Consider the following 27655-nt stretch of genomic DNA (forward strand, 5'->3'; position numbering starts at 1 on the left):
TTTCATATTTATTTTTTATGCTTGTGAAAAAACAAACAAAGCAAGATATTTCTGTTGTTCACAATTGGCACAGTATTGCTGCTACTCCAAGCTTAAAATGTGGTGCGCAATATGCAGTGCTGTTACAGGTCCAGCAAATTTTGACTGTTGCACTTATGCCGTGTATAATGTTAAAAGACTTTTCTAAAACATACAATGAAATAACCTGTGGAATGTAATGATAAAACACTGTCAAATCTGCATAAAATTTGTACCCAACTCAATTCTTAAAAATGTGCAAAGACGTTTTATGCAGCTGCCATCACATGTGAAATTGTAATTTGCAATCACAATATTCAAATAAGTGCATACAATTATTTTTCACTGTGAACATCTTTAAAAGTTGGACAATTGAGGCATCCATAAATCCTTTATTTCCCAGTGATATTTTCCTTTTTACTTAAAACAAGTCAAATGCAGCTGCAAAGCAATATTGGCCCAAACTCCGCTTACAGGCCAGAATCAAATTGGTTGCCTGGTGGAAGAAAAAAAAAAAATTCACATCCTTCCAGGAAGCACTGAAACCTATTTAGGCACTGCTGATTTTAGTATCACAGCTCCTGCTACACAGACGCCTCTGTGAGAGCACCAGTGGGACCGGATTGTGGGACCATCCATCACCAGTCTTGCAGTGATATGCTGGGATCTTTATTGCCCTCTAATGCGTCTAGACACTCCGCAGCAGCCAGTTTGGAGGTGAGATGCCAGACTGGGAGAAGTAGGTCCACCACCATGGTTTTTCCTCCCGTTCTATGCCTCTCTCTCTTACATCGCTGTAGCGCTCAAACTGGTTGTATGGGTCGAATCGGTCCCATGTGTCTACTGTGGGGAAGAGGTGGTCGTCGATATCAGGCTCTATGGGAACCTGGATGCAGGACGGGGGAAATGGTAAGGATGGAGAGCAGGCATAATGGATGGATTGTATCTTAAACATATATTTGCATTAGCTGTATTAGTGTTTGTGTCTTCCTGCTCAGGGACTATAGATGGAAATGAGCTAGTAAGCTACTAAATCTGCCCTACAAAGTCTAACTGCAGTAACTATGCAAAGGGTTAAACTGAGAAAAACTGCTTTCAAGTTTTTTTTTAACCCTCTGGAGTCCATGAAAGCACCTGCACATTACTTCTTCATGACGTGAAGACACAAAAATGAAGCAACGTTGAGTCTTGCCATCAGCTTCCCTCTAAAGTTCTGGCTTGAAACTCCATACCAGATTTTTTTTTGATGATATTCGGCCAAGTAAAACCAGAGATAATGTCAAATATATTAAGTATAAAAATATAGAATAAGATATTATCCTCATTATACCTGTTATATGTTATATTTGCAAACTGTGTTCATATTTGCAACATGTACATTTCAGTGTGTGAAACATAATTTTCAAGATCAGATGTTATGTTTTCATTTGTTTCTTTTGGGTTCAAAATTTTGATCAAGTACGTCAAAGTTAAAAATTAGTTATCAGGACATATAGGTGAGGCTGCTCTATAAAAACTGATGCCAACATGACATGGTGAAGATTTTTAACAGATTTGTAAAGTTTTCAGAGGGTTATGTGACCAGCCAAATGGGTTATAGGAAGGTAAGTGATATGACACTTATTTCTACATGTATTGATTATGTCCTTTTTATGCTAAAAAAAATCATGATTTATTTGACCTTTGACCCCAAAAATGTAGTTACTACACTCTGGTTTTGCTGTAAAAGAATCTAATAAACAGAGTGCAGTAACTATGTTGTTGTCTTCTTTCAGCTTCTATATTTTATTTTCAGTGAATAAACATTCTCAAATTGATTTTGTTATAAGTGTATTTAGACGTATTTAACAACTCTTTTTTCAAAGATTTGCTTATTTTAGACTTAATATTATAAAGTAATGTTATATTTTAGTCTTAGTATAATTTGATCTCACTTTTTTACTTCATCACTATCTAGATTAAAATTTCCCTTTCAAATAAACTTATGATTTCTATGATTCTTGTCTTCACTATTAAACACAATAAAGAAATTCAAGGCTTCACTGTATCACAGTCAAAGTGAAGTTACTGCATTCTGCTTTGGTTTTGAGTTGGATTTTGTAGTTATTTCAATCATTATTTCTCTGAAATAAAGCAAAATTGTCACAAGATAAAACAGACATCAAGGAGTTCATTTTTAGTTATAACTCAAATTCGACCAAAAATGTAGTTACTGCAGTTAGACTTTGTAGGGCAGAATACATCTCTACTAAAACCAAACCATGCATGTGTAGACAGTAAGTTTATAAAAAGATATTTGAATATTGGTTGTATAAGGTAGGTAATGAAGACAAAGATCCAACCTTCGCCAGGACAAAGTCGACGCGTCCAGCCTTGTTCATGCTGTGAGGCAGATAGACCCTCTTACTGACCCTGGAGTAGCCTTTGGCTGTGGCTGTCAGGATGTGAGTACCGGGGTTCAGCAGCCGCCAGTAGTCTCCATCTTCAGCTGGAGGGAAGAGAAGAGAGCAGGGTCATACGTCAACATGTCAGAGAGGGAGACAAATAAACAGAAGTAGAGAGGTAGCAGGGCCGGCTCTACGTAGGGGCAAGAGAGGGCAGAGCCCCCTTAATCAGGCGAAGAACCGTATTTGGTAACTTCAGCGGATATCCAAAATAAAAAAGTTGCAAATTTACTAGATTAAAGTGGCAAATATACAAGAAAAAAAGATAAAAAAGAGATTTAAAGTGGCAAATCTGCGTGGAAAAAGTCACAGATTTACAAGAAAAAAGTGGGAAAAAAGCAACTTTTTTATTGCAGATTCACCACTTTAAATCTCATGATCTGTGCATTGTTTCTCATAGATTTGCCACTTTAATCTTTAGAGAAAAAAGAGGAGTGAGAGAAATTAGTTTTTTGAGCTGTTAAGTTGCCAACAAAAAACAAAAAACAAACAAACAAACAAAATGTTCTGCTGTATATCTGTTGTGTTGTATAAATTAGTTTGAGAAGATTTTTTTTATCATTATTCATAAGACTGGCTTTCAGTTTTGTAAATATTGGCTATAGTGTGTCTATAAAGTACTACTTTAGGTTAGAATTAGTTTGAGGATTAGGCCATCCAGTTAAGATAAATGTTATGTTGTTGCTTGAAATCTGGATGAAGGATGTTTTATTTTATTTTATTCATTTATTTTATTTTTATATTTCAGAGCATGATGTGTGTGTGTGTGTGTGTGTGTGTGTACACATGAAGCCCCCTTCTCATTTCTGACTGCCCCCTCATATAAGCTGCCTAGAACCAGCCCTGAGAGGTAGTGAAAGAAGGGAACAGTAAAAAGTAACTGTGTGAGCAATAAATGGAAAGAGTGTACTGTAAGCAAGTCTACAGCCATGCTAGTGGTTAGCGGTCGCTAACAAGTGGCTAAATGAGACCACAGAGGTTGTCTGGGACATTAAACATCATCGTTAGCTCGGTAGTGGTGACGTTAATGTCATACAACCATGGTGGTTATTTATAGCCTAACATCAGCTTTTTACTTCTGGCGATGCATTTATGCTTCAAAAATCATAAAAGTGGTGCGTTTGTGAACATTATCCTGCTAAAGTAGAAGTAGCATTAGCTTTGTTTGTAACTGAGCTTTCTTTCTAAAGTAATCCAATGGAAGTATCTCATTTGCTTGGTGTAATACATGCACTGGTTCCTTTTTATTTATAAAGTCTTGATAGGCGACATGTCACCATACCTCAGCACTTTATTAAACTGGTCACATAGTAATTATCCAACACGCTCTAGTGATTAATGCTTAATGCTCATTGTTCCCCCGGACAAATACTGAATTTGGGAAAAGTGCTTTCAGTTTTTCTATTGCATATACCTCGAACATCTCAAACTCAACACAATTATAACTAAAAGCCAGTTTAAAACTATGATAACCAAAAACTCTGCCTTTCACTGCAACTGTTTTTAATGTTTTTCAAGTGTTTTTTCTGTGCTGTTCGTTCTTCTCTGTACTCTCAACGTCATTGTAAATGAGGGGTTGCCCTCAATTATTCCTCGAGAAATAAAGGATAAATGAAATATGTCATCCCTGCAGCAATAATAACAATTATAAAATATAATACATGCTCTCAATAACAATGCTAACATGCTAATGTGTGTAGATATAATGTTTACCATGTTTATTTCTCAACATTTTCATTTTCCGTGTGTTAGCGTGCTAACATTTGCTAATGCTGCTAGTAAAGCAAACAAACTGGACACCTTTTCTGCTTACAGAAACACAAATTTGCCTTTTTCTTTGCATCTCCACAACATATCAACATTTTTTGTTTATATTTGGTCAAATGTACTTTAAATTGAACGGAAGAGCATATATTAATTTAAAATAATTTAAATAGTGAAAATAATTGAATGGACGATTTTTAGGTTAAAAGCCTGATGTGACGTATACGTCAAAGCAATATTTTTGTTACTTGTTTTATATTAATTTGTTCAGGAAATGTGGTCAAAACAGGTTAAATGCAATACAGGACACCCTATTAACGGATTAGAACTGTTAAATGGGTTTAAACTTTTAAGCTTTTTGAAATTAGCTACTTTTTCACATTTCTGTTTCTAGTCACACACATATTTTGGAGAAGTCACTTCTGTCACAGTCAAACAGTCTTGCTAAGGGACTTAATTAGTTAAGGTGAAGCATAAAGCTGAATATGGGAGATTATAGAACATTTATAGTGTTTGTTACACACGTGTCACCATAGGTTCTTATGGGATAAACAGTGATGAAAAACGATTTATACCAACTAGAAAATATGTAACCATGTCAGACTGTGTTTACCTGTGGTGACATCTTTCCTAATCCCCCTGACAGAGATAGTTGCACCTTTTATCCCATTTCCATGACCATCTGTAACGACTCCCTTTATCCCTCGATGGACCTGTTCAGGGACAGGGAGCACAATGGAAAGAAATATTATTTGGTGTTGCAGGTAAAGTGCTTATGTTCCCTAGATGCACTTATGAAGCATGAGTTATAAATAAAAATGAACTCCTTTATATCTGTTTTATCTTGTGACAAAGTTTTAGGTTTCAATTTTGCTTTATTTCAGAGAAATAATACTGTGATACAGTGTAGCCTTGTGTTTCTTCATTATGTTGAATAGTGAAGACAAGACTAATATAAATTATAAGTTTATATGACAGGTAAATTTTTATCTAGATAGTGATTAATTAAAATAGGGTAGATAACATTATATTAAGACTAAGATACAACATTATTTTATAATATTAAGTCTAAAATACACAAATATTTTTAATAGAATTGTTAAACAACTAAAACAACATTATAGTAACTGCACTCTGTTTGTGCATTACTATTAGAATATTTTACAGCAAAACTAGAGTGCAGTAACATTTTTGGGGTCAAAGGTCAAATAAATCATCATGATATTTTAGCATAAAAATGACATCATACAATACATGTAGAAATAAGTGTCGTTTCACTTACTTACCTATAACCCATTTGGCTGGCCAGTTAAAAAACCTTAAAAAAGCAGTTTTTCTCAGTTTTACCCTTTGCGTAGTTACTACAGTTAGACTAGGGCAGTATAATCCTTATGTGTATATGCACATACTTATAATTAATATAATTTTAAACCTTTCTGATCTTTATAAGCTGCTTGCTTCAAGTATTCTAGCTGCAAATTTAACTTGACAAGTGGCTATCAGTTCACTTACACTGTCCATTATTCATCATTTCATTGAAATAAATAAAATGTATGCACTGGTAAAAAATATGCACATTCCATTAAGCCTGTCTAACAGACACTTACAGACTCCATAAAACTGAGCAGAGCTTCCTTATTCCTCTTCCACTCTGGGTAAAGCTCGACCTCTGCAGGGAATTTGTCACAGCCGAGCTCCACAGTGATCTCCAGACAGTTAGTGTGCAAGTAGTTGAAGTCTGACATACCTGTAAAGGTAAATATGTGCATAATGAGTCCGTCGCAAGCAAGTAGAAGGGGGAGAAAAACTCACAGCAAAATCTGCACTGTTGATCATTTTGAGTTGGTGAGTGTTGATTTTGGAGTTGTTTTAACATTGTAGTGATCAAAAAGCTCTGCCAGCGTTGTTACATGTTAACACCTGAGTTAGATTCACTTCAGTTGGAGTTGATTTTCAGATTTAGTGACTTGTATGTTCGGCTAAAGACAGAATGCACTTTTAATGTATCGTAAAACAAAACAATGACTGTTAATTATCACATTAGTGAAAGGAAATAACGTGATTTTAGGGTTAAAAATACACTTTAATGTGTCATAAAATAACACGATGTATGTTAAAAATCCACACTCAAAGTGAAAAGGAATAACACAATTTCGAGTTAAAAGTGCACTTATGTGGTGTCATAAAACACCAAGGGTGTCAAATATTTAACACTATTAAAGAGTTAAAATATTAACACTTTTTAAAGTGTAATTTTAACTCAGAATCCGTGAGAACTATATAAACTCAGAAAAAGTGTTAAATTTAACACTCTGTGAGTTGAATTAACACTCCCCATTTTGCTGTGCTGACATGGTTGTCTTTGTAGTTTAAAAATTGTAATATATATCTCACCACCAGCAAAGCTGTACCACAGCGCCCCATTGATGATGCCCCTTGTCCGGTAAAAGTTGGCCCCACACCGCTCTGTGTCGTTGTTTGACATGGTTTCATGGGCGTCTGCGTAGGTACGAGCCAGCTGCTTCATCACCTGAGTGTTGTGTGTGGTGAGAGAGGGAATATGACAATCCAGCTGTGAAACCAAACAGTAACGGATGAACTCACCCATCGAGCCTTTCTACCTGTTCATCTGGAGTGGGAGAGAACATCCTCTCTTCGTGTGGGTGTCTGGAGAAGTCGAAGGGGTAGGAGACCACCAGATCCCCCCCGTGGAGGCTGGCAGACTGAACGAAGGGCAGAGACCTGATCCACTTCATCACTGCATAGGTCTCTGGCGCCACCTGCAGCCCAAAGGGAGGATTACATTGTTTATTGTCCCAGGCTGAAAAACTATATCTACTTATACTATGGAGTTAAATTACTGCCAAAACTCCACAAACACACAAAACATATTTTAGTCACGCCCAACGATTCACAAATTAAGATTAATTAAGATTGTTTAATCTAGAAATAAGCACGTTGAACTCTTAAAATAAGAAATTAACTCTTACAACAAGATAAAAAACATGAAATTATCTGTCCATGCAGCAAGATCATTTCCTTCAGATTTAGTGTTTTTCATGCATTTAATGCATTCGTTTGTGAATGATGTTATGTATTTGAAAACCACACTGAGTTTGTTTGTGAATCGTTGGGCATGAGTGAAACATGTTTTGTGTGTTTGTGGAGTTTTGGCAGTAATTTAATTCCATATATGGAGTTAAATTACTGCCAAAACTCCACAAACACACAAAACATATTTTAGTCACGCCCAACGATTCACAAATTAAGATTAATCAAGATTGTTAAATCTAGAAATAAGCATGTTGAACTCTTAAAATAAGAAATTAACTCTTACAACAAGATAAATTATTTAACACTTTTTATCTTGGTAAGACACAAATAATTATCAGGTCACTCTGCTCGGGCCAGTTCATCGCTGCTTGCAGCTTTAATTTATCTTGTTTTAAGAGTTAATTTCTTATTTTAAGCGTACAACATGCTTATTTCTTGATTTAATAATCTGAAATTATCTGTTCCTGCAGCAAGATCATTTCCTTCAGATTTAGTGTTTTTATGCATTTAATGCATTCGTTTGTGAATGATGTTTTGTATTTGAAAACCACACTTTTTTTTTGTTTTTTTTTCTTTTTGAGTTTGTTTGTAAATCGTTGGACATGAATGAAACATGTTTTGTGAGTTTTGGCAGTAATTTAACTCCATATAATAATGGATCTGTTTAAATCAGGGATGGGCAATTGGAGGCCCGGGGGCCGCATACGGCCCGCAGCCTCACTTGAAGTGGCCCTCAGTACAACTACATGCATTTGAGCATGAAATCTTAAAAGTGCAGTGTAAAAATGCACAAAATTACTTCTTGCAATTAATGTTGGTCTGCTGTTCTTGCACTGAAAAAAGTGGTTATTTTTTATTCTTTCAAACCTTTTGTATTTATACTGTTATACATGCATTTGATCATGAAATATGTTAAGTTGCTGCACTGTAAACATTTAAAATTGCAGTTTCATCACATCTGGTTAAGTGCACGATCCTATATGTGGCCCTGTGGTAGTGTCCATGAAAAATTGTGGCCCCTGCAGCATTTAAGTTGCCCTTCCCTGGTTTAAATCATTTAAAAACGACCCCTTACCTTGCCAAACCAGTAGGCATCGGGGATTGGGACGTGGTCAATGCGGTAGTGGCGGCTGCGGCGGTTCCTGTAGAACATGGAGGTGAGGTCGGGAAAATTGCGGTTGAGGTCAAGATTCTGGGCGTTGGTCCGTCCGTTGGTCCAACCGTTCAACAAGTGACCCTGAAACATTTCAGTTCAAACAGCTCGGAGTATTACAAAGTGTCAGACAGTGTGACATTAATTATGATGTTATGTAGTCATTAGTAGGAGTAGTGATTATATGAAGAAAATGTGGAACAAATTATATGAAAATTAGTGAGAAATACAGGAAGGAACCTGTTAGACTATCACTGTTAATTCTGCTGTTAACATGAAGACAAGACCATATATCCGTCATGAGAAAAAAACATTATAAATATCAGAGGAAATGCATTTAATCCATGATCTATCCATGCACATGATCAAATGGAGATATTTTTTGGATTGCGCAAGCTGTTGCGTAATATCATCATTAACATAATATGTATATGTTGTCATATACAGAACAACTATAGGAACAGTTTGGGTTTTCAATTGACTCTCTGATAAGCGTAATTGAAAAATGACACATGCAATGTACCGAATTTGAATACATTCAAAGTAGCTTGGCCTACATTTGAATGTGATCATATTAATAGATGATCGCATACAAATGTATCATCAAAAGGTACAATATTCTGCACACTTTCATTAACCCTCTGGAGTCTCCAAAAGTGCCAAAGCTTCTTCATCACAACCAGACGTAAAAAAAAAAAAAATGACCAAAAAAGACACAAAAAGACACAAAAGGCACAAATAACCAAAAAGACACAAAATGACCAAAAAAAGACACAAAATTAGAAGACAGAATAACCAAAAAAAACCTACAGAAGACACAAAATGACAAAAAATACACAAAATGACCAAAAAAAGACACAAATAACTGAAAAAGACACAACAACAGACAAAAAATGACCAAAAAAGACACAAAAAGCCACAAATAAGACACAAATGACCAAAAAACACACAAAAAACACACAAAACTAAAAAACACACAACAGACACAAATGACCAAAAAAGACACAAAATGAGAAGACAGAATAACAAAAAAACCCCACAGAAGACACAAAATGACAAAAAAAGACACAAATAACTGAAAAAGTCACAACAACAGACACAAAATGGCCAAAAAGACACAAAAAGACACATAAAAGACACCAATGACCAAAAAAGACACAAATGACCAAAATAGACATAAAATGACTTACAAAGACACAAAAAGACATGAAAAGGATTCAAAAATGGAGAAACTAGCCCTATAAGACTCCACAGAGTTAATGTTTCCACCATGTATTCATGGTAAGTCATTAAGACCAGTGCCATCAAACAGCCCGTCACAATAAAACTCATGCATATCAAATCATATTCACTTGAAGTGAAGCTGTGTGTAGTTTTATGCCTTTCACAAAGACATCAGGCCAAAAGTGCATTTAAGATTGCGCATTACATACATCCCCCTAATTTCAACAGCCTCCTGTCCAATGACATTTAAGCATACACATGATCCATCTGTTGCAGTGGTTCCCAACATTTTCCTTGAGGGACACCTTTTCTAACATTAATAAACTGACGACCCATGACTAAGTGAAATACTTTATGGATATTTCCTATTATAATCAGTGGTGGAATGTAACTCAGTACATTAACTCAAGTACTGTACTTAAGTAAGTTTTGAAATACTTGTACTTTACTTTGTGCTTATCAAGTAAGATGGCGCCAGTGTGTGTGGCTGCCCGTCTGCTGCTCCTGCAATGTTTGGTGTTTTTGTTGTTTCTGACCATCGGCACTAAACAGATTGAGTCTCTGCTGGTGTATGATCGCTATGCCATTTTGTCTCTCCGGCAAAATGTCAAAGATCCTGGTGTGTTTGTTCGCGATGGACAAAATACTTTGCCCCCGCTCCTGGCGGGGATTCCGCCTCACCTGTTCCGGGCTTCGGCCTTACCTGTACGGCGTAAGCGTCGCCGCGGCAGACGCGGAGGTCGGCTGGTGAAGCTGAGGCTCCAGCTGACGCACTCTTCGTCCATTTCCCGGACAGGACTTGGATTATTCTCTCGTTTTGCTGTGCCCCGGCGCTTCTTGGATCCCGTTGACGCCTGCCTGGTACCTGTCATCGGCTCATCTGAGGGGCCCCGGCCCCACCGCCTCTGCCCCCTCCGGCTCTCTCAGCGCGGGATAAACCACCGGCTCCTGAGGACGCTGCCTCGGGCTCCCCGATCCACCGGGCCACAAGCCCCGCCGGCTCCCACCAGGATCGGCTTGGTGAACGCCAGATCTCTGGCGAACAAAACTTTCATCCTGAGGGATTTCTTTAGCTCCCGTGGCCTGGATTTCCTCTGTGTAACGGAGACCTGGATCGGTACCGGTGAGTGCAGCGCTCTTCTTGAACTTTTACCTGCTGGCTGTTCATTCTTTAACTCCCCGCGGACATCAGGTCGTGGAGGAGGAACGGCGACTGTTTACAAAAATACCTTTAAATGTAAACAGCGCACCATCTCAACGTCATTTTCCAGCTTTGAGGTGTCTTTATTTGAGGTGGGTCGTTCCGATCCGGTGCTGTGCGCCGTCATCTACCGGCCCCCCAAATACAACAAGGACTTTGTGAATGACTTTTCTGGTTTCCTGGCTGAGATTATGCCGAAATATGACTGTGCCCTTTTCCTTGGGGATTTTAATATTCACGTGTGCTGTCCTGAAAAGCCGCTGGTGAAGGATTTCCTGAGCCTTATTGACTCTTTTAATTTGGTGCAGTGTGTGTCTGGTCCCACACATGAGCATGGACACACTTTAGACCTCGTCCTTTCTCATGGTTTATCTGTGTCTAACTTGGAGATCTGTGACGATGTGTTTTCTGACCATTTGCCTGTACTGTTTGAAGTCGCTTTTTCCTGTGCTGAATTTAAATCCGGCGCTCTTGTTCAGAAACGTCGGATTTTTAACTCTTGCACTGCTGGTAATTTCTCTGTGGCTTTTGACCAGCTCTGTGTGCCTCCTGTCTCTGCTGACACTGAGGAGCTCAGCTCCTGGTTTCACTCCTCCTGCAGGACCATACTGGACTCTGTGGCTCCATTAAAAACTGTGCAGCCTAAAGCTAAATCTGAGCCCTGGTTTAACGACAGAACCCGTGAAGCTAGGCGGGAGTGCCGCAGAGCTGAACGGAAGTGGAAGAAGGACAAGCTGCTGGTTTCCTTCCATATCCTTAAAGACTGTTGGCGCCGCTACCAGAGCACCGTTAAAGAGACTAAAAGACAATACCTGGCAAACATCATTGAGACCAACCACCACAACCCACGTGTGTTATTCAAAACCATTGACTCTGTTCTTAATGCTCCACAGCCTGTCAGCTTGGAGACATCTCCTGAAATGTGTAATAACTTCCTGCACTTTTTTATTGACAAGGTTGCTACTGCTAGGGCCCTCATCTCTGCTCCTGCATCTGACCCCTCAGTCACTGCTCCTTGTTCTGCAGCTTTTGATGGTTTTGAGCCAGTGTCTCTGTCTTTTTTAGAGGACCTGGTTGGCCATATTAAGCCATCAGGTTCTCCCTGTGATGCTGTCTCCCCTCGTTTCTTCAAAGAGGTTTTCCCCAGTATAGGGCAGTCTGTATTAAATGTAATTAACAGTAGTCTGTCTACTGGTCTTGTTCCTCAAGGTTTTAAACATGCAGTGGTGCAGCCCCTACTTAAGAAGCCTGGCCTAGATCGCAGCGTGCTGGCCAATTTTAGGCCTATCTCCAAGCTGCCCTTTATCTCTAAGGTCTTGGAGAAGGTCGTATATGGTCAGCTACAGTCTTTTCTCGATGTACATGGTGTCCTGGAGGTGTTTCAATCTGGTTTTAAAACTATGCATAGCACAGAGTCAGCTCTACTCAGAGTTTTTAACGACATCCTCCTGGCTAATGACTCCGGTGACCATGTAATTCTTGTTCTGTTGGACCTGACTGCAGCGTTTGACACCGTGGACCACAGCATCCTAGTGGCTCGGTTACGCCACCTAGTGGGCATCGGTGGTACTGCGCTAGAGTGGTTCAAGTCATATCTGACCGACAGAAGTTTAACTGTAAACCTTGGTACCTCGGAGTCCAGCCCCGCTCCACTGCTGTATGGGGTTCCACAGGGGTCGATTTTAGGGCCCCTGCTTTTTTCTTTGTATTTACTGCCTTTGGGCTCCATCTTGAGAAAGCACGGCATCCCTTTCCATTGCTACGCTGACGACAGTCAGATATATGTGCCACTTAAGAAAAAAGATGCTTTCTCCCTCACACCGCTCCTGTCATGTCTCAAAGACATCAAGGCCTGGATGGCCTTGAACTTTTTGAATTTTAATGAGAAGAAAACAGAAGTGATAGTGTTTGGCCCTAGTGGCTCTTGTGTGACCCCTCCTTTTGACTTGGGCCCTCTGGCAGATTTTATAAGACCAACTGTGTCAAATTTAGGTTTTAAGATGGACAGTGATTTTAAATTAGATCGTCAGATTAGCGTTGCTGTGAGGTCAAGCTTTTTCCACATCAGGCAGCTGGCTAAGGTGAAGCCTTTCCTTAAGCACGAGCACTTTGAAACGGTAATCCACGCCTTCGTTACATCTCGGCTGGATTACTGCAACTCACTTTACCTTGGAGTCAGCCAGTCCTCCCTCGCACGGCTCCAGTTAGTGCAAAACGCGGCTGCTCGCCTCCTAACTGGAGTTCGTAAGAGGGAGCACATAACTCCCATCCTGGCCTCCCTCCACTGGCTGCCTGTGCATTTTAGAGTCCATTTTAAGATTCTTTTATTTGTTTTTAAATCTTTAAATGGTCTCGCCCCACTGTACCTCTCTGAGCTCCTCCACCCCTACGCTCCTGCTCGGTGCCTCAGGTCAGCTGATCTGCTGCTCCTGGAGGTACCGAGGTCAAAACGGAAGCTCAGAGGGGACAGAGCTTTTTCTGTTGCAGCCCCCAATCTATGGAATGAGCTGCCTTTGCACATCAGACAAGCCTCATCACTGTCCATTTTTAAAAGTCATCTTAAAACCTATTTTTATTCCTTGGCTTTTAACCACGCATGAGACTCTGCTCTTGTTTTTAGTGTTTTATGGTTTGCTTTTATTTATTGTTTTTTAAATTGTCTTTTAAAAAGCAATAAATCTATTTATTTTAGTGTTTATTTCCTGTTTTATTTATTTTATTGTCTCTTGTTCTGTTTGTTTATGTACAGCACTTTGTTGCGGCTGTTGTTGTTTTAAAGTGCTTTACAAATAAAGTTGAGTTGAGTTGAGTTGAGTTGAGTACTTGAGTATTTCTGTTTTATGTAACTTTATACTTCTACTTTACTACATATTGAGGCAAATATTGTACTTTTTACTCCACTACATTTAGCTGAGAGCTTAAGTTACTTCTCTGGTCAAGACTTAACACTAAAAAGATGTGATCAATACAAAATGATTATGTATTTTTATTAATTTAACCACATAACAGCATATGAAGTAGTTGAAGTGAACTTTTAAAATGCTGCTTACAAAAATGCATCATTACAAATAAGCTCATAGTGTATTTGAAATGTATAAAACAATCTGAGTGGGTCCATTCTGCATAACAACTACTTTTACTTTTAATATTTTATTATTTATTTGTTACTTTATTGTCCTTTTTACTCCACTACATTTAGCCGAAAGCTTTAGTTACTTTTCAGGCCGAGATTTAACATGAAAAACATGATCAATTTAAAGTGATTATGCATGTTTACAAATTAAACCACATAAATGTATATTAAGTAGTTAAAATGAGACCCACATTGACAACAGTAAAACACTCCTTACATAAATGCATCAAAAATAATAATTTAATAATGTATTTACAACATCTATAATAATCTAAGTGGGTCCATTCTGCATAACGAGTACTTTTACTTTTGATACTTTAAGTACATTTTGATGCTGATACTTTTGTACTTTTACTTTTGAATGCAGGACTTTTACTTAGTAGTGGTGGAGTCTCTTCACAGTGTGGTATTAGTACTTTTGAGATCTGAATACTTTTTTCCACCATTGATTATAATAAGTGCATATATTTTTTTTTTTATAAATTTATAAATAATAATCTAAACTTAAATAAAAAATAATAATTTAGTTTTCTTAACATGAATTAATAAAACGCTGTGATATAGACAAACTGAATACATCTAAAAAAATAAATAAATAAAAGTGTTCTTACACCCCTTTAAAGTCAAGAATGCTTAATGGCTATGAAGGTTTGGCGACCCCTAGTAGGGGCCAGAACCCCAGGTTGAGAACCAGTGGTTTACAGCACACATGCATGCAGAGCTTGTTAAAAGCAGAGTGAATAAGACGCAGGTGAGTTAATGCACATAACATGTTGACCAAAAGACTGTCAGTATTGTTATTCTGATAAAGAACCAAGAGATGCCAAAGTAGAAGTCCACAGAAAGCTGCTCTCTTTTCTTTCTTTTTTTTTTTGACAATTCTACTGCACAATATCAAACAGTAGAATAAAAAGAGCTGAGGGACTTCTACAAGTGCCAAACAAACTGGTGAAGAATTGATTAGTGTTGAATTCTCTGGTAATTAGTAGAAAATAGAGTGAAGGTGGAAGGATTGAGTACTCCAATCTCTCATATCCAATTGTGCAATTTAGTTCTATTTGTTGATATTTTAAAATTGAAAGCCTCTACAAAAAGGCTTTCAATTTTAACCCTCTGGAGTCATCGAAAGAACCAGGGCATTACTTCTTAATAACGTCATGACGTAAAAACGAAGCAACGTCGAGCCCTGGCGTCAAATTCCCTCTAATGTAGTGGCTTGAAAGTCCATGAGGCAAGTTTTTGTAAAAAAAAAAAAAAAAAAGTAAAACCGTAGATAAGGTCAAATATAGTCAGTATAAAAATATAGAACTTGATCCTCATTTAACTCTTGTATGTTATATTTGCAACCTGAGTTAAGAAAAATGAAAATAATTTTCAATATGTGATTTTATGGGTTTTTTGGGGTTCAAAATGTTGATTCAGTAAGTCAAAGTGAGAAAATAATTATCAGGTAATTGAGGTGAGGTTGTGCTGAAAAAAAAATGATACCAACATGGCATGGTAAACATTTTAACAAGTGGTATATACACTGTAATAAATTATTCTGTAGTCATTTCATTTTACTTAATATATTTGATAAAATGTATTAAATATAATACATGATTTTGAGGCAGTTGTTTAAGTAACTTTAATATAAAAATGTTTGAGATAGAATATATGTATTCTGATCACATTAAATATAATCTTTATGTGTATGTAATTCTAAATAAAGAGAATTTTGAATAAATCTAACACAATAGAATTAGTCCGTTTTTAATTGACAGGCACTTCCTGTGAAGTTGTTATTAACTCAACTTGTAATGTAGTTAGTTTTAATTAATAATATTGCGTGCAATCTGGTGCCTCAATTTTATTGAGTAGCTATTATTTATTCTGTAGTCATTTCATTTTACTTAATATATTTGATAAAATGTATTAAATATAAATGCGTCCTTGATTTTGAGTCAGTTGTTTAAGTAACTTTAACATAAAAATGTTTGAGATAGAATCTACTTATTTTAATCACATTAAATATAATCTTTATGTGTATGTAATTCTAAATAAAGAGAATTTTGAATGAATCCAACATTCCTGTTAAGTTGTTATTAACTCAACTTGTAATGTAGTTAGTTTTAATTAATAATATTGCGTGCAATCTGCCGCCTCAATTTTATTGAGTAGCTATTGTTTCTTTTTTTTACAGTGTACATGCAGAATGAAAAGTATTTTTTTAAAATACAACCCAAGACTCCAAAGGGTTAACATTCTGATCAAACTCCCTCCACAGAGTATCTCAATCCTCCTCCTCTACAAGTCAAGCCAAACAGAATGAACAGACACTGAGATGAAGAGCGGATAATGGCGGTTTGTCTTTTTTCCCGTTAACAATATTTACTTCCTGGTTGCTGAGCTCCGGGTCATTGTTATCCTCTACCTCTGAGGCGGCCAGCTCATAGCCGTCTGGATTCATGGAGGCCAGCATGTGGATGCGGGTGGTGTTGATGATGGTCTGAATGCGTTGGTTCCCCAGAATGTACTCTGAACACAGATACTGGGCCAGGTATATGAGCAGCTGGCGGCCCAGCACCTCGTTGCCATGCATGTTGGCAACCAGTTTGATCTCTGGCTCCACTACATTTACAGACAGAAGCAGACATGGTTAAAGCTGCGTGGAATGATTTGGCCACTTTGGGGCAGCAGAACAAGCTTTAATATGACATATTATTGTACCACCCAGATTTTTTAAAAATGTGGACGTTGTCTAAAACATAAATAAAACATAATGTGCTACTTATTCATATATACACAAACCAGTGGCTTACATCATAGTGGCTACATCCACTTCTTTTTTCCAGGCTATGGTGCTAGCTAACAGTTGCCTATTTGCACATCCAACAAACTTCTAGCAACATTAGCATTCATTAGGGCCCGAGCAGGCAACGACCTGGGAGGTCCCTATTGTATTTCGAATGATTATTTATTATTCTCGGGCCCAAATGATCACATTTTTCACTGCCTGAACATACCCCAAAACTTATGAAACTTTAAATATAAGTCACACATGGTGAAAAATGTTATAATCTATTGTCATCCTGAAGTTCCACCACTAGGTGGCGCTATAATAAAGGAAAGTGCGTTTTGGCTAATAACTCCCACATACTTCATCACACATTCAAAAACCTTATATCCTTATATTCACTGAGTTGTGCTGAATCTCGTGATATAAGCCACGCCCATTTTCGCCTACCGTTTTTTTTCCCCGCAAATTCGCGAAATGTCGCAAACCTACTTTGTCGAACTCCTCCGAGGCAATTTCACCGTTTTGCACCAAACTTTGCACACAGCATCTATGGACCCTCATGACAAAAAGTTATTAAAAGAATATATATACTTATTGTCAATGCCCTCCTGAGGATAACCCTTGAAGATTTTATAGATCGCCCCCTAGGTGGCGCTCTTTCGGCAGTTTAATTTAATAAGTGCCACTGTGCCTTAAGGCAATGAAATTCATAGGGGTGGTATAGACTGGCCCCTGTAATGCACAAACCCCGACGGCAGCATTCCCCGACACGCGTGTACTGCGAGGGCCCGTTCAGTACTGCTTGCAGTCCTAGTTTGGAATTGTGTTTGTGTCCGTCTGATGAATTCAGGTACAATATTCACTCTTCTTTCAACTTTGTTTTGTTCTCCATCAGCTTGTAAGGGAAATATTTGCTAAATGCTCCTTTACAAACACCAATTATCCAGTTACATGGTATAGTCTTTGGTGTTGGGCAGGTAGGATATAGCATTTATTTTAGCTTTTTATCTGCCTGCTGCAGCTTTAAAACAAGGTTGATGATAATGGAAGATGAAACAATAAAGTAAAGTTGAATTCGATAAAACCAAAACAATGATCTGAACAATATTAAAACTGCTCCCAAAATGAGTTAATGCGTGTTTTTTTTAAATGAGCATTAGTACTTCTAAGCAGGGGGTGAAGAAGAAATAACTGAACTTTTTTACAAAGGAAATTAGTTACTTAACAAGAAGAACAGGGGCCGGATTCACAAAGCATTCTTAAGGAAAAAAAATGCTTTTTAAGTGCCACTTTTTCTTAACATTGCTCTTAAGACAAAATTTAAGAAGATTTGGTATTCATGAAGAGATTCTTATATTTTCTTACGTTTTTTTCTTAACTTAGTCTTAAGTTTTTTCCTAAGATAGAACTTGAGAACAAATGAGATTCTTGAAAACAAATTATATTTCTTCGCAACTTTAAGAGAAGCTTTCAGCACTCTGAAAACAGCTGCAGTGAAAATAAAAGTCTTGATATGGATTTACTTAAACAAATTTATATTTGATTTCTTTAATATTTAGTTTAGCCCTAGACAATGTGTCAACAAATATTGTTCATTGAAGTTGATCAGAGTAGTATCACATGTATCATGTATGTTATGTATCACATAAAGCTTATTTTGGCAGTTGACATATAATTGAAATGTTTAGATAACACTGCAATGTACTTGTAGTTCATCACAGAGGCAGTTGTTGTTTTTGATACTACTTAATTAATGATCTAGTGATCTTAACTTAAAATCTAATAACTTCCTTAGTGAGAAAACTAATAAGTTCCTGAGATATACGACAATTCTTAAGAAAAAAATGGTGAATAGCATTTAAGAACATTCTTAGGAAGATCTTTTTTTCCCTTAAGAGTTTTCTTAAGATTTATCTTAAGAACACTTTTGTAAATCCTGCCCCTGGAGAGTAACAATAAGAACAATGTAATCACAAGGCTACACATGTAATGCAAATATAATCACACATGCATGTTACGCTGTAAATCCTTACTCACAGAGCTCGTGCTGTCCTGGGTTGCTGCTGAACTCAATCACCAGCAGATCCCTGCCCTCCGTGCTGCGTCCAATACTGTAGACATGAGAGATGTGGGAGCACTTGGCTGCCGTTCTCTTCAGCAAGCTGTACATCTGGGAGTTGGTGGTGTAGGTGAACTGGATGATGGTGCTGGGCTCTTCAGGAGAGAGGCTGGACATTTCTACCTCCTGTCTGGCTGGAGGAGGGAGGCCAGCATTTAGGAAACAAGAGAACAAAGCTTTGTTTGTTTCACAGCGCACTATAGGCAAGATTATAGGCCAGATTAACCATATCGCTTATATGTTAAACTGTCCATCGGACATTGAGGTGATTTCTGTTTAAAATGAGCTGAGGACCAAAATGCTACTTGTTGTGTCTTGTCTTCCTCTGTGGTGCCTCTATCAATTCAATACATTTGTGCTGCTGGAAATAGGTGTTGTTAAATTAATATTGGATGCTTTGAAAGTGGTTGCTTACTTATTTATTGGTGAAAATTGAGGACACTTTGGCAATCAGACGATTCTTTTACGTCAAACCGATCTTATCCACCTCCGCAAAGCTCTATCTGCTATTTATGTTAACATTTGAATAGCCACAAATCTGCTGCATTTGGGCATTTGTTCTTGTTGTACTATAATGAAACCAAAAACTCAGGACACTTTATTTATGGTTGCAGTTCTTTTGTTAGTTTGTCCGGTAAATTGTTGCTATTTATTTTAAGTTCAATATGTTATTAACTACCTCAGACATTGTGATTTCCTTTATTTGCTAAAGAAAAATACTGCTGTGTTATTGTTTTTCAATAAAATAAGATTCAAACATTGAAGGTGTATGCTGTGAGTTATAAAAAAATCGGTATCGGCAAAAATCGGAATCAGCAGGTCAGGCTTTTTAAAAATCGTGATCAGTGATCGGCCAGAAAATTGCAATCGGTGCACCCCTAATTACTGTAATTTATTCTATATTTTGCCAGATTATGGTGATTCTGGAGTCGTGATGATGGGGCCCTTGAATATTGTTGCCCAGGGTACCGCAAAGTGTTAATCTGGCCCTGACTATTCAATTCAATTCAAAGAACTTTATTTTTCCGTTAGGAACTTCACATGTGGAGGAGCAGCAACAATGCAACAATACATACAATAAACAAACACACCCACACACACACACACACCATCAGCCCACACTAGACATATGGCAGATAATAAAATCTTTGCTGAGCCTAGTGAAATACATAAGTTATTATTACCTCCATAGTGGAGGGGCAATAAATAATAGTTAAAAAAATAAAAAATAAAAAAATAAAAAGAGTCCAGGTGTTTAAAGAGAGAGGAGACAGTTCAAAAAAGGGGGTTCAGCCATTCAAAAGTCTTATGGATGCCGGGACAAAGCTTGACAGGGCTCTATATGTCCTTAGTGACTATAAGGGTGCATTGATCCAAACGTAACATCAACATAACAGCGTGACCTTTACCTTTCAGCCCTGCCAGAGGGTCGAAGCAACCCTCCCGGTCGCTGGCAAAGAAGCGGTCACAATCTAGGAAGTAGGGCCAGGCCATCTCGATGGCTTCAAAGGCGTGGGCGCAGTCCCTCCTCAGCGTGTCACAGGTGCTGCGGCAGGGTTTGATCATCTTGTCGTCCTTGCAGGGCGAGGCCAGCACCGAGCAGCCTAACAGGCGAATCTCAGGGGAGCACTCCCCGTTCAGCAGGCCGTGGATGACACTCAGGAGGAGGTACTCTGCCCCCGACTCTGCATCCACACGACTCCGGTGGCCGAGGATGTTGGGGAATATCGTCCTGGAACAGACAGCAGCATTTTAACACAACATGATGCACATAAATTGAAATTAAACAGCAGTGGCTTAACCCATAAGAACCTATGGTGACACTAGTGTAACAAACACTTTAAATCTTCTATAATCTCCCATATTCAGATTTATGTTTGACTTTAACTCATGGGGTCATGTGACTTTGACACGAAGCGACTTCTACAGAATGTTTCTGTGACTGGAAACAGAAATGTGAAAAAGTAGCGCAATTCAAAAAGTTTATTTTTTGTTACGAGGTTAAGTTTAAACCCATTTAACAATTCTAATCCGTTAATAGGGTGTCCTTTATTGCATTTAACCTGTTCTGACCATATTTCCTGAACAAATTAAAGTCACAATTTTGATATATGTTATGGAGATGCAAACAAAGAGGCAAATAGTTATTTGTTTTTATTTATTATTGATTTATTCTTATTTTGTTAGCCTACTTAAAAACAAATCTGACAAATAATTTGTTGTTAAACGGCACTATTAATGTCACAATTTTGATAAATGTTGTGGAGATGCAAAGAAAAAGGCAAATTTATGTTTCTGTAAGCAGGAAATGTGTTTTTTTATTATTTTAAAATAAGAAATATCATAAACATAAATACCATAAACACCCAATGTATCATTTATGTCACAGATCTTTGACATTTAGTGGTAGAATTTTTTTAAAACATCATAAATATGTTCTATGTGGTCCACTTGGTCTGTGGTATATCCCCCATAATTTTCCTTTGAGGATAACTGGGTCTGGGATCTTATGGGTTAAACTGAATATCTGGGTGATTCTCATGAAGCCAGTCTAGGCTATGTCTGTGAAGATTATAAGGACATACTTTATTTAACTAAATATATTTCACTTTTATATGAATGAACAATATAGCCACAATGAGGCACAATTCATTGTTTTGTGTTAAAATAATATTTTCTATATTTTTGAACATATTTTTGATCCACAAATTCATTACCGTAATGCGTCCAGATAAAAATGCCATGGTTTCCTCACACTTATATACAATAAATGTTTAATAAACTTTATAAGAATAATTATCGTTTGTTTAAAAAAGTATAATTTAACACAATATAATCAAACAATTTTTTTTAACAATGTGTAAAGAACAAAATCTGAATGAAAAGTGATGAGAAAAAATGGTTAAATGTTACGGTAATGATAGAATTGTTTGCATTAAAATATGTGTATATTTTAATAAAATACATTTTGGTGATACCTGCTACCCTTGAGCATATTTAAGTGATTGCCAAAGAAAAAAAAACAACAAAAAAAAAACCTTTCGTTGTTTTTTGTAATTTAAAAATGTGTTACGGTAATGAATTTTGCTCACAGTGTCTCTAAAAATGTCATAAGATACCTTTTACAAATTATAAATAGATTATAAACTCATATTAAACAGTGACTTTAGATTGTATATGTTATAAAGGGTCAAAGAAAATATGTATTCAATCCTCTTGGATTTTTGCTATGAGCTGCACCATGTTCATGAGAATCACCCGTATGGTTCAAATATTCAGCTGGCACTCACCTGGAGTACTCCATATCATTACAGTAGCCCAGGTTCAGCTCGGTACAGGTGGCTGTGGAATGGAGAAGGCAGAGAAAACTGGTAACTTACATTTTTTTTAAAGAATGTATATGTGCAGTGGTGGAAGAAGTACTCAGATTTTGTACTTAAGCAATACCACACTGTTAAAATACTCACCTACAAGAAAAAGCCACGCATTGCAAATGTGGTATACTTTTTATACCCATTTCAGATTAAAACACTGCTTACATAATTGCATCAATACAAATTTAGTAATGATATATTTAGACTATAAATAACTATCTGATTGGGTCATTCTGCATAACAAGTACTTTTACTTGCGACACTTAAAGTACATTTTGATGCTGATACTTTTACTGAGTAAAGTTTTGAATGCAGGACTTTTACTTGTAGTGGAGTAATTTCACAGTGTGGTATTGCTACTTTTATTTAATCCTCTGGGGTCTGAGCCTATTTGCCATTTATATACCACATACAAAATGTTGGTATCCATTTTTCAGCACAACTTCAACATGATCTGACTTTTTTTTTCTCACTTTAACCCACTTTATGAACACATTGAGCCCCAAAATACACAAAAATCATGAAATCTGAAATAAAATTATACTATTTATTACAATAAAAATCACAAATATGCTCAATGAACTGTTTTGGACCTATAAATGTAAACATAGCTTGCAAAAAATGTGAACATATAAAGATGAAATTCAAATATAATACAACTATATACAAGAAATTCCCATAAAAACATGTATATTTATAGGAATAGTGTTAACTGATTATCAGATTTAAACTATCATATCTTTGGTTTTACATGACCGAAGAGCATCAAACAAAAAAAGGATGAAGGTTTCAAGTCTGTAAGCGTTCCACGTGAACTCTTTTTTTTTTACGAAGCTTTGAAAACGTTGCATGATCTGGTCACGCCAGTACGATCACAGACCCCGGAGGGTTTAAGTAAGGGCTCTGAATACTTCTTCCACCACTGCTGTCCTATCTTCAACAGTAAAGCAACACTATGACCTAATAATAAAATAAAAAAAGTAGATCTGGCAGGTGTAGCACCTGGCGTTTCACCTGGAAAAGTACATTATGGATTGTTTGAAGCTCTATAAATCCTCCCTGCAGCTGTTTCTCCTCTCAGAGACCAGCTTTCTGGAGAGGAGGCCTGTTGCATCTTGCAGTGGTACTTGGTATTTCAAACAGTTTGGCTTTTTCTAGCCCTGAAGATCACGTCATGGCCTGGAAGCTCATCCATGGACACACAGTCAAATGTCTAAGTGGACGGGCCCTGAAATGTAACTTTCCACAGCTGTGATCTCTATACCTGCACAGCAAAATCTATAGTGTTGTTTTTTCAGTGTTGATCATTTTGAGTTGGTGAGTGTTGATTTGTTAACACCTGATACCTGAGTTAGATTCACTTCAGTTGGAGTTGATTTTCAGATTTAGTGACTTGAATGTTCGGCTAAAGACAGAATGCACTTTTAATGTATCGTAATGTATTTAATGTATCTATTTAATGTATATTTAATTACCACATTAGTGAAAGGAAATAACATGATTTTAGGATTTAAAATACACTTTAATGTGTCAAAGTAACACAATGTATGTTAAAAATTAACACTCACAGTGAAAGGGAAAAACACGATTTTAGTGTTGAAAATACACTTTAATGTGTCATAAAATAACACGATGTATGTTAAAAATTAACACTCAAAGTGAAAAGGAATAACACAATTTCAAGTTAAAAGTGCACTCATGTGGTGTCATCAAACAACACCAAGGGTGTCAAATATTTAACTCTATTAAAGAGTTTAAATATTAACACTTTTTAAAGTGTAATTTAACTCAGAATCCGCGAGAACTATATAAACTCAGAAAAAGTGTTAAATTTAACATTCTGTGAGTTTAATTAACACTCCTGATTTTGCTGTGTGCCTGGCATATAAAGCCTTATCTTTATAACCCATCATAGTTATGACTTATGCAAAGCCATAAATCACACAAGATGAAATGGATGAGGTACCTACGTTTGTCTCCCAACGCGTTGCTGCTGCATCTTCCTGTAAAAGAACACAAGCCAAATAAAGTTAACTCTATGGAGTCTGGGCTATTTTTTCCATTTCTGAATCCTTTTCATCCTGCCTGTATACACCACTTAAAATGCCATGTTGGTATTTTTTTTTAGCATAACCTCACCTATATGACCTGATGATAATTGATTTTTTATTCTGACTTACTGGATCAACATTTTGAACCAAAAAGAAACAAAGAAAAACCATCATAAATGTGATCTTGTGATTGTGTGTCATCCAACTCTGGTTTTTATTCTAGTGGGACTCTATTTTATTTGTGTCTTGTGTGTTTAGCGTAACAATTTTGGTCTTTTTTTTTCGTCTTTTTGTGTCTTTTTTTTTGGTAATTTTGTGTCTTTTTTTAGTCATTTTGTGTCTTGTTTGATGGGGTTTTTTTGGGTAATTTGTGTCTTTGTAGTAATTTTGTGTCTTGTTTTGTGGGGTTTTTTTTGTCATTTTGAGTCTTTTTTTAGTCATTTTGTCTTCTCATTTTTCTGTCTTTTTTGGTCATTTTGGTAATTTTTTTGGTTATTTTGTGTCTTTTTTTAGTCCTTTTTTGGGGTTTTTTGGTCATTTTGTGTCTTTTTTAGTTATTTTGTGTCTTTTTTTAATCATTTTGTGTCTTCTTTTGTGTCTTTTTTTAGTCATTTTGTGTCTTTGTGTGTCTTTTTTTGGTTATTTTGAGTCTTTTTTAGTCCAACATAAAATGTGATTTTGAATCTTTTTTTTTACTTTCAAAACACTATCATGCTCAATAAAGAATTTGAAATGCTGCAAATGTGATCAAAGGTTGCAAATCTAACATATAAGAGGGTTCCATCCAGTTCTATCATTTTATACTAAATATATTTGAGCTTGTCTCCAGTTTTACTTGGTATATCATCATCAAACTGAAACTGGCCTCATGGAGTTTACAGCCAGAACTTTAGAGGTAAATTTACAGTAGGGCTCCACGCTGCTTTGTTTTCTAGTCTGGATGTCATCAAGAAGTCATGATTTGGTGCTTTTGGAGACTCCAGAGGGAAGCATGAATATATCAGTGGGTCACATAATAAACGCTAGGAGGCGACATCTTCAAAAGCAAAGACACGAGCCAGAGCCTGTGCTTTATTACTGTTTATGACGAGGCTGCTGTGGTGTGTGAAGTGACAACAACATGTCTTCATCATGGTCACATCTGCATGATAACCAAACTTTGAAGGCTGATCATAGACTTTAACTGCACGTAGCTGCAAGATTGTATATACTTTAAGCTAAAACATCACTGGTATAATTGGTTATTTAGCACAACATTTAAAATAGAGCGTATGGCCTGTTAATATGCTCATTTTAATGTGTTTTGTGCGGTGTAATGCTTTTTAATTGATTAAGAGAGACATAAGTAGGTTTTAAATGGTCCGTATTTCTCATTAAATCACTCCTTTAAGTTCTGTTCCCTCCACATCCCGCTTTGAGTCGTACAGGCATGCATATCTGTTCTGAAGCATTGGTTTGAAGTTGAAGTGACCTTACCTAAAAGCTCGTCTCCTGGATGGCACGTCTGCTGCGGGGCGCACCAACAACTTTTCGTCCAGGACAGAAACAACAGCAGCAAAACTTCTAAATGCATGTTGGAGTGCAGTAACAGTGGTGTGTGATGTGGCAGTGTTTGAAGCTGTAACTTTTCCGTTGTCTGGGCTGGAAGATAATTACCTCCCACTGCTCGGAAACCTCCTTCCTTTGTCTGCGCGGAGCATCCCTGACCCGAAAAAAGAGCGGCGCGCCAGGATTATGGCTCACTGCTGAGCGTTACGAGCGAGCACCGATCATATTTCACTGCACAGAGCTGTGTGTGTGTGTGTGTGTGTGTGTGTGTGTGTGTGTGTGTGTGTGTGTGTGTGTGTGCGCGTGTGTGGGAACATGAGGAAGAAACGTGGCTTGTGGGGGTGGGAGTGAGGAAGTTCATGCCTGTTTGTTTGACATGATAGAGCTGCTGAATCTGTTCACCAATTCAATGCGAAAAAACATCTCTGCACCATTAAAACCCTGTCAACCTTCACTGTTTTATCCTCATAATGACAACCTATTGGTAGACTTTTATAGCAATGTATAATGTGTATATAGCAGAGGTTCCCAACATAGGGGTCAAGACCCCCCAGATGGTCCTAAGATACATATCGTTAGCCTCATAGCATAATTGCCTAAGTCATTTTTTGGCCAAATTGTGATATCTGCCTAACTTTACTCTCCTACCACTGCTGCATCTTTCTGCCTTATTGCCTATGTTGCCAGCCTATCAGAACACTTGTTAGAGTCCAAAATCACTTTCTGCCTTAGTCATCTGTGTGACTTAGGCATTTTTGCGGCTACATACAAACCAAACTACATCATTTATATGTAAGAGAAAAATTGTCATGGCATATTCTGCCTAAGTCACTTTTATATGTTATGAAATCGATGTGTTTAATTTTTTATGCAAACTTGTTCACACTTCTATTTGAACTTACTGTTACAATATCAATTAAGAATACCAATGGGCTTACTAAAAATTGTGTATTTTCTTGTTTCCCGAAAACGTTCAAATATGACTTAGGCAAATATGCTATGAGGCTAACGATATGAGGGGTCAACAAATGATTAAAGTAATATGAAGAAAATAAGTGGCTTGCATGATATATTTTGGGGGAAAAAAACCTTTTATTTACCGTGATAGATAAGGGTCTATCTGCAATCTGGCACAAAACACATCCATTTTACTACATGACATGCCCCCTAATATAACTTTTGGTATAAAGTATTTATTTAAAAGAAAACCATGATCTTTCCCAAAACCTAACTAAGACGTTTTTGTCCCTAACACTAACCAGTTAGTTTTTGTACCTATAGCTAGCCAAACTGTGACAAATTCAAGGGCGTGTCCTGCAGTAGGCAGGTCATGGTTTGTGTCACCCACAGGTAGACCTCATTTGCGTGATATGGTTGCTCTTTAAAAAGTTTTTTTTCGGGATGAAACTTCTTCTGCTTGGCTTATTAAGAGTAATCAACATATAAAATGAAAATGGTTCATTTCACATATTTACATGTTTATATTGGGGATGCATGGTGATGCAGTTGCCTCACAGCAAGAGGGTCTCTGGTTCGACTCCGGCTTGCGACTCTTCTGTGTGGAGTTTGCATGTTCTCCCCATGTGGGTTCTCACTAAATTGAAATCTCTAAATTGCCCATAGGTGTGAATGAGAGCGTGATTGTGTGTCTCCATATGTCGGGGTGCGGATCAGCGGTTAAGGATAATGAATGAATGAGTGAATGAATGGTTGCTCTGTAAACATGTAACTTTTCTATTTAACGTTGTGGAACGGTAGCATGTAAACAAGGGGTTAATGTTGTGATACGCAAC

The 27655-nt window shown here is 37.2% G+C and overlaps 1 protein-coding gene across 2 annotated transcripts; it reads right to left on the reverse strand.

The window, feature by feature from the left end:
• On the reverse strand, positions 1-26010 carry cpz (carboxypeptidase Z). 2 transcript variants are annotated; one of them, XM_059358060.1, is made up of 13 exons: positions 25791-26010; positions 24234-24266; positions 22180-22231; positions 20299-20621; positions 18808-19023; positions 16405-16601; positions 8356-8517; positions 6848-7006; positions 6621-6756; positions 5834-5973; positions 4840-4939; positions 2361-2506; positions 1-904 (listed from the first exon to the last, which is right to left on the reverse strand). In XM_059358060.1, the coding sequence occupies exons 1-13, from the start codon at positions 25885-25887 to the stop codon at positions 707-709; spliced, it is 1959 nt and encodes a 652-aa protein (XP_059214043.1). In that variant the 5' UTR covers positions 25888-26010; the 3' UTR covers positions 1-706. The 2 variants fall into 2 exon arrangements, with proteins under 2 accessions (XP_059214043.1, XP_059213967.1); XM_059357984.1 differs by having other exon boundaries at positions 16366-16601.
• Between the last annotated feature and the right edge of the window lie 1645 nt (positions 26011-27655).

The sequence above is a fragment of the Centropristis striata genome, chromosome 1, assembly GCF_030273125.1.
Source record: "Centropristis striata isolate RG_2023a ecotype Rhode Island chromosome 1, C.striata_1.0, whole genome shotgun sequence".
In the NCBI taxonomy this organism is placed as follows: Eukaryota; Metazoa; Chordata; class Actinopteri; order Perciformes; family Serranidae; genus Centropristis; species Centropristis striata.

Coding starts and splice junctions, on each gene's coding strand:
- cpz (XM_059357984.1), bottom strand. CDS start 25,887: ATGCATTTAGAAGTTTTGCTGCTGTTGTTTCTGTCCTGGACGAAAAGT. Junction 20,622..22,179: donor AATGATATGGAGTACTCCAG/GTGAGTGCCAGC, acceptor TGTCTGTTCCAG/GACGATATTCCCCAACATCC. Junction 5,974..6,620: donor GTGGTACAGCTTTGCTGGTG/GTGAGATATATA, acceptor TTACCTTTACAG/GTATGTCAGACTTCAACTAC.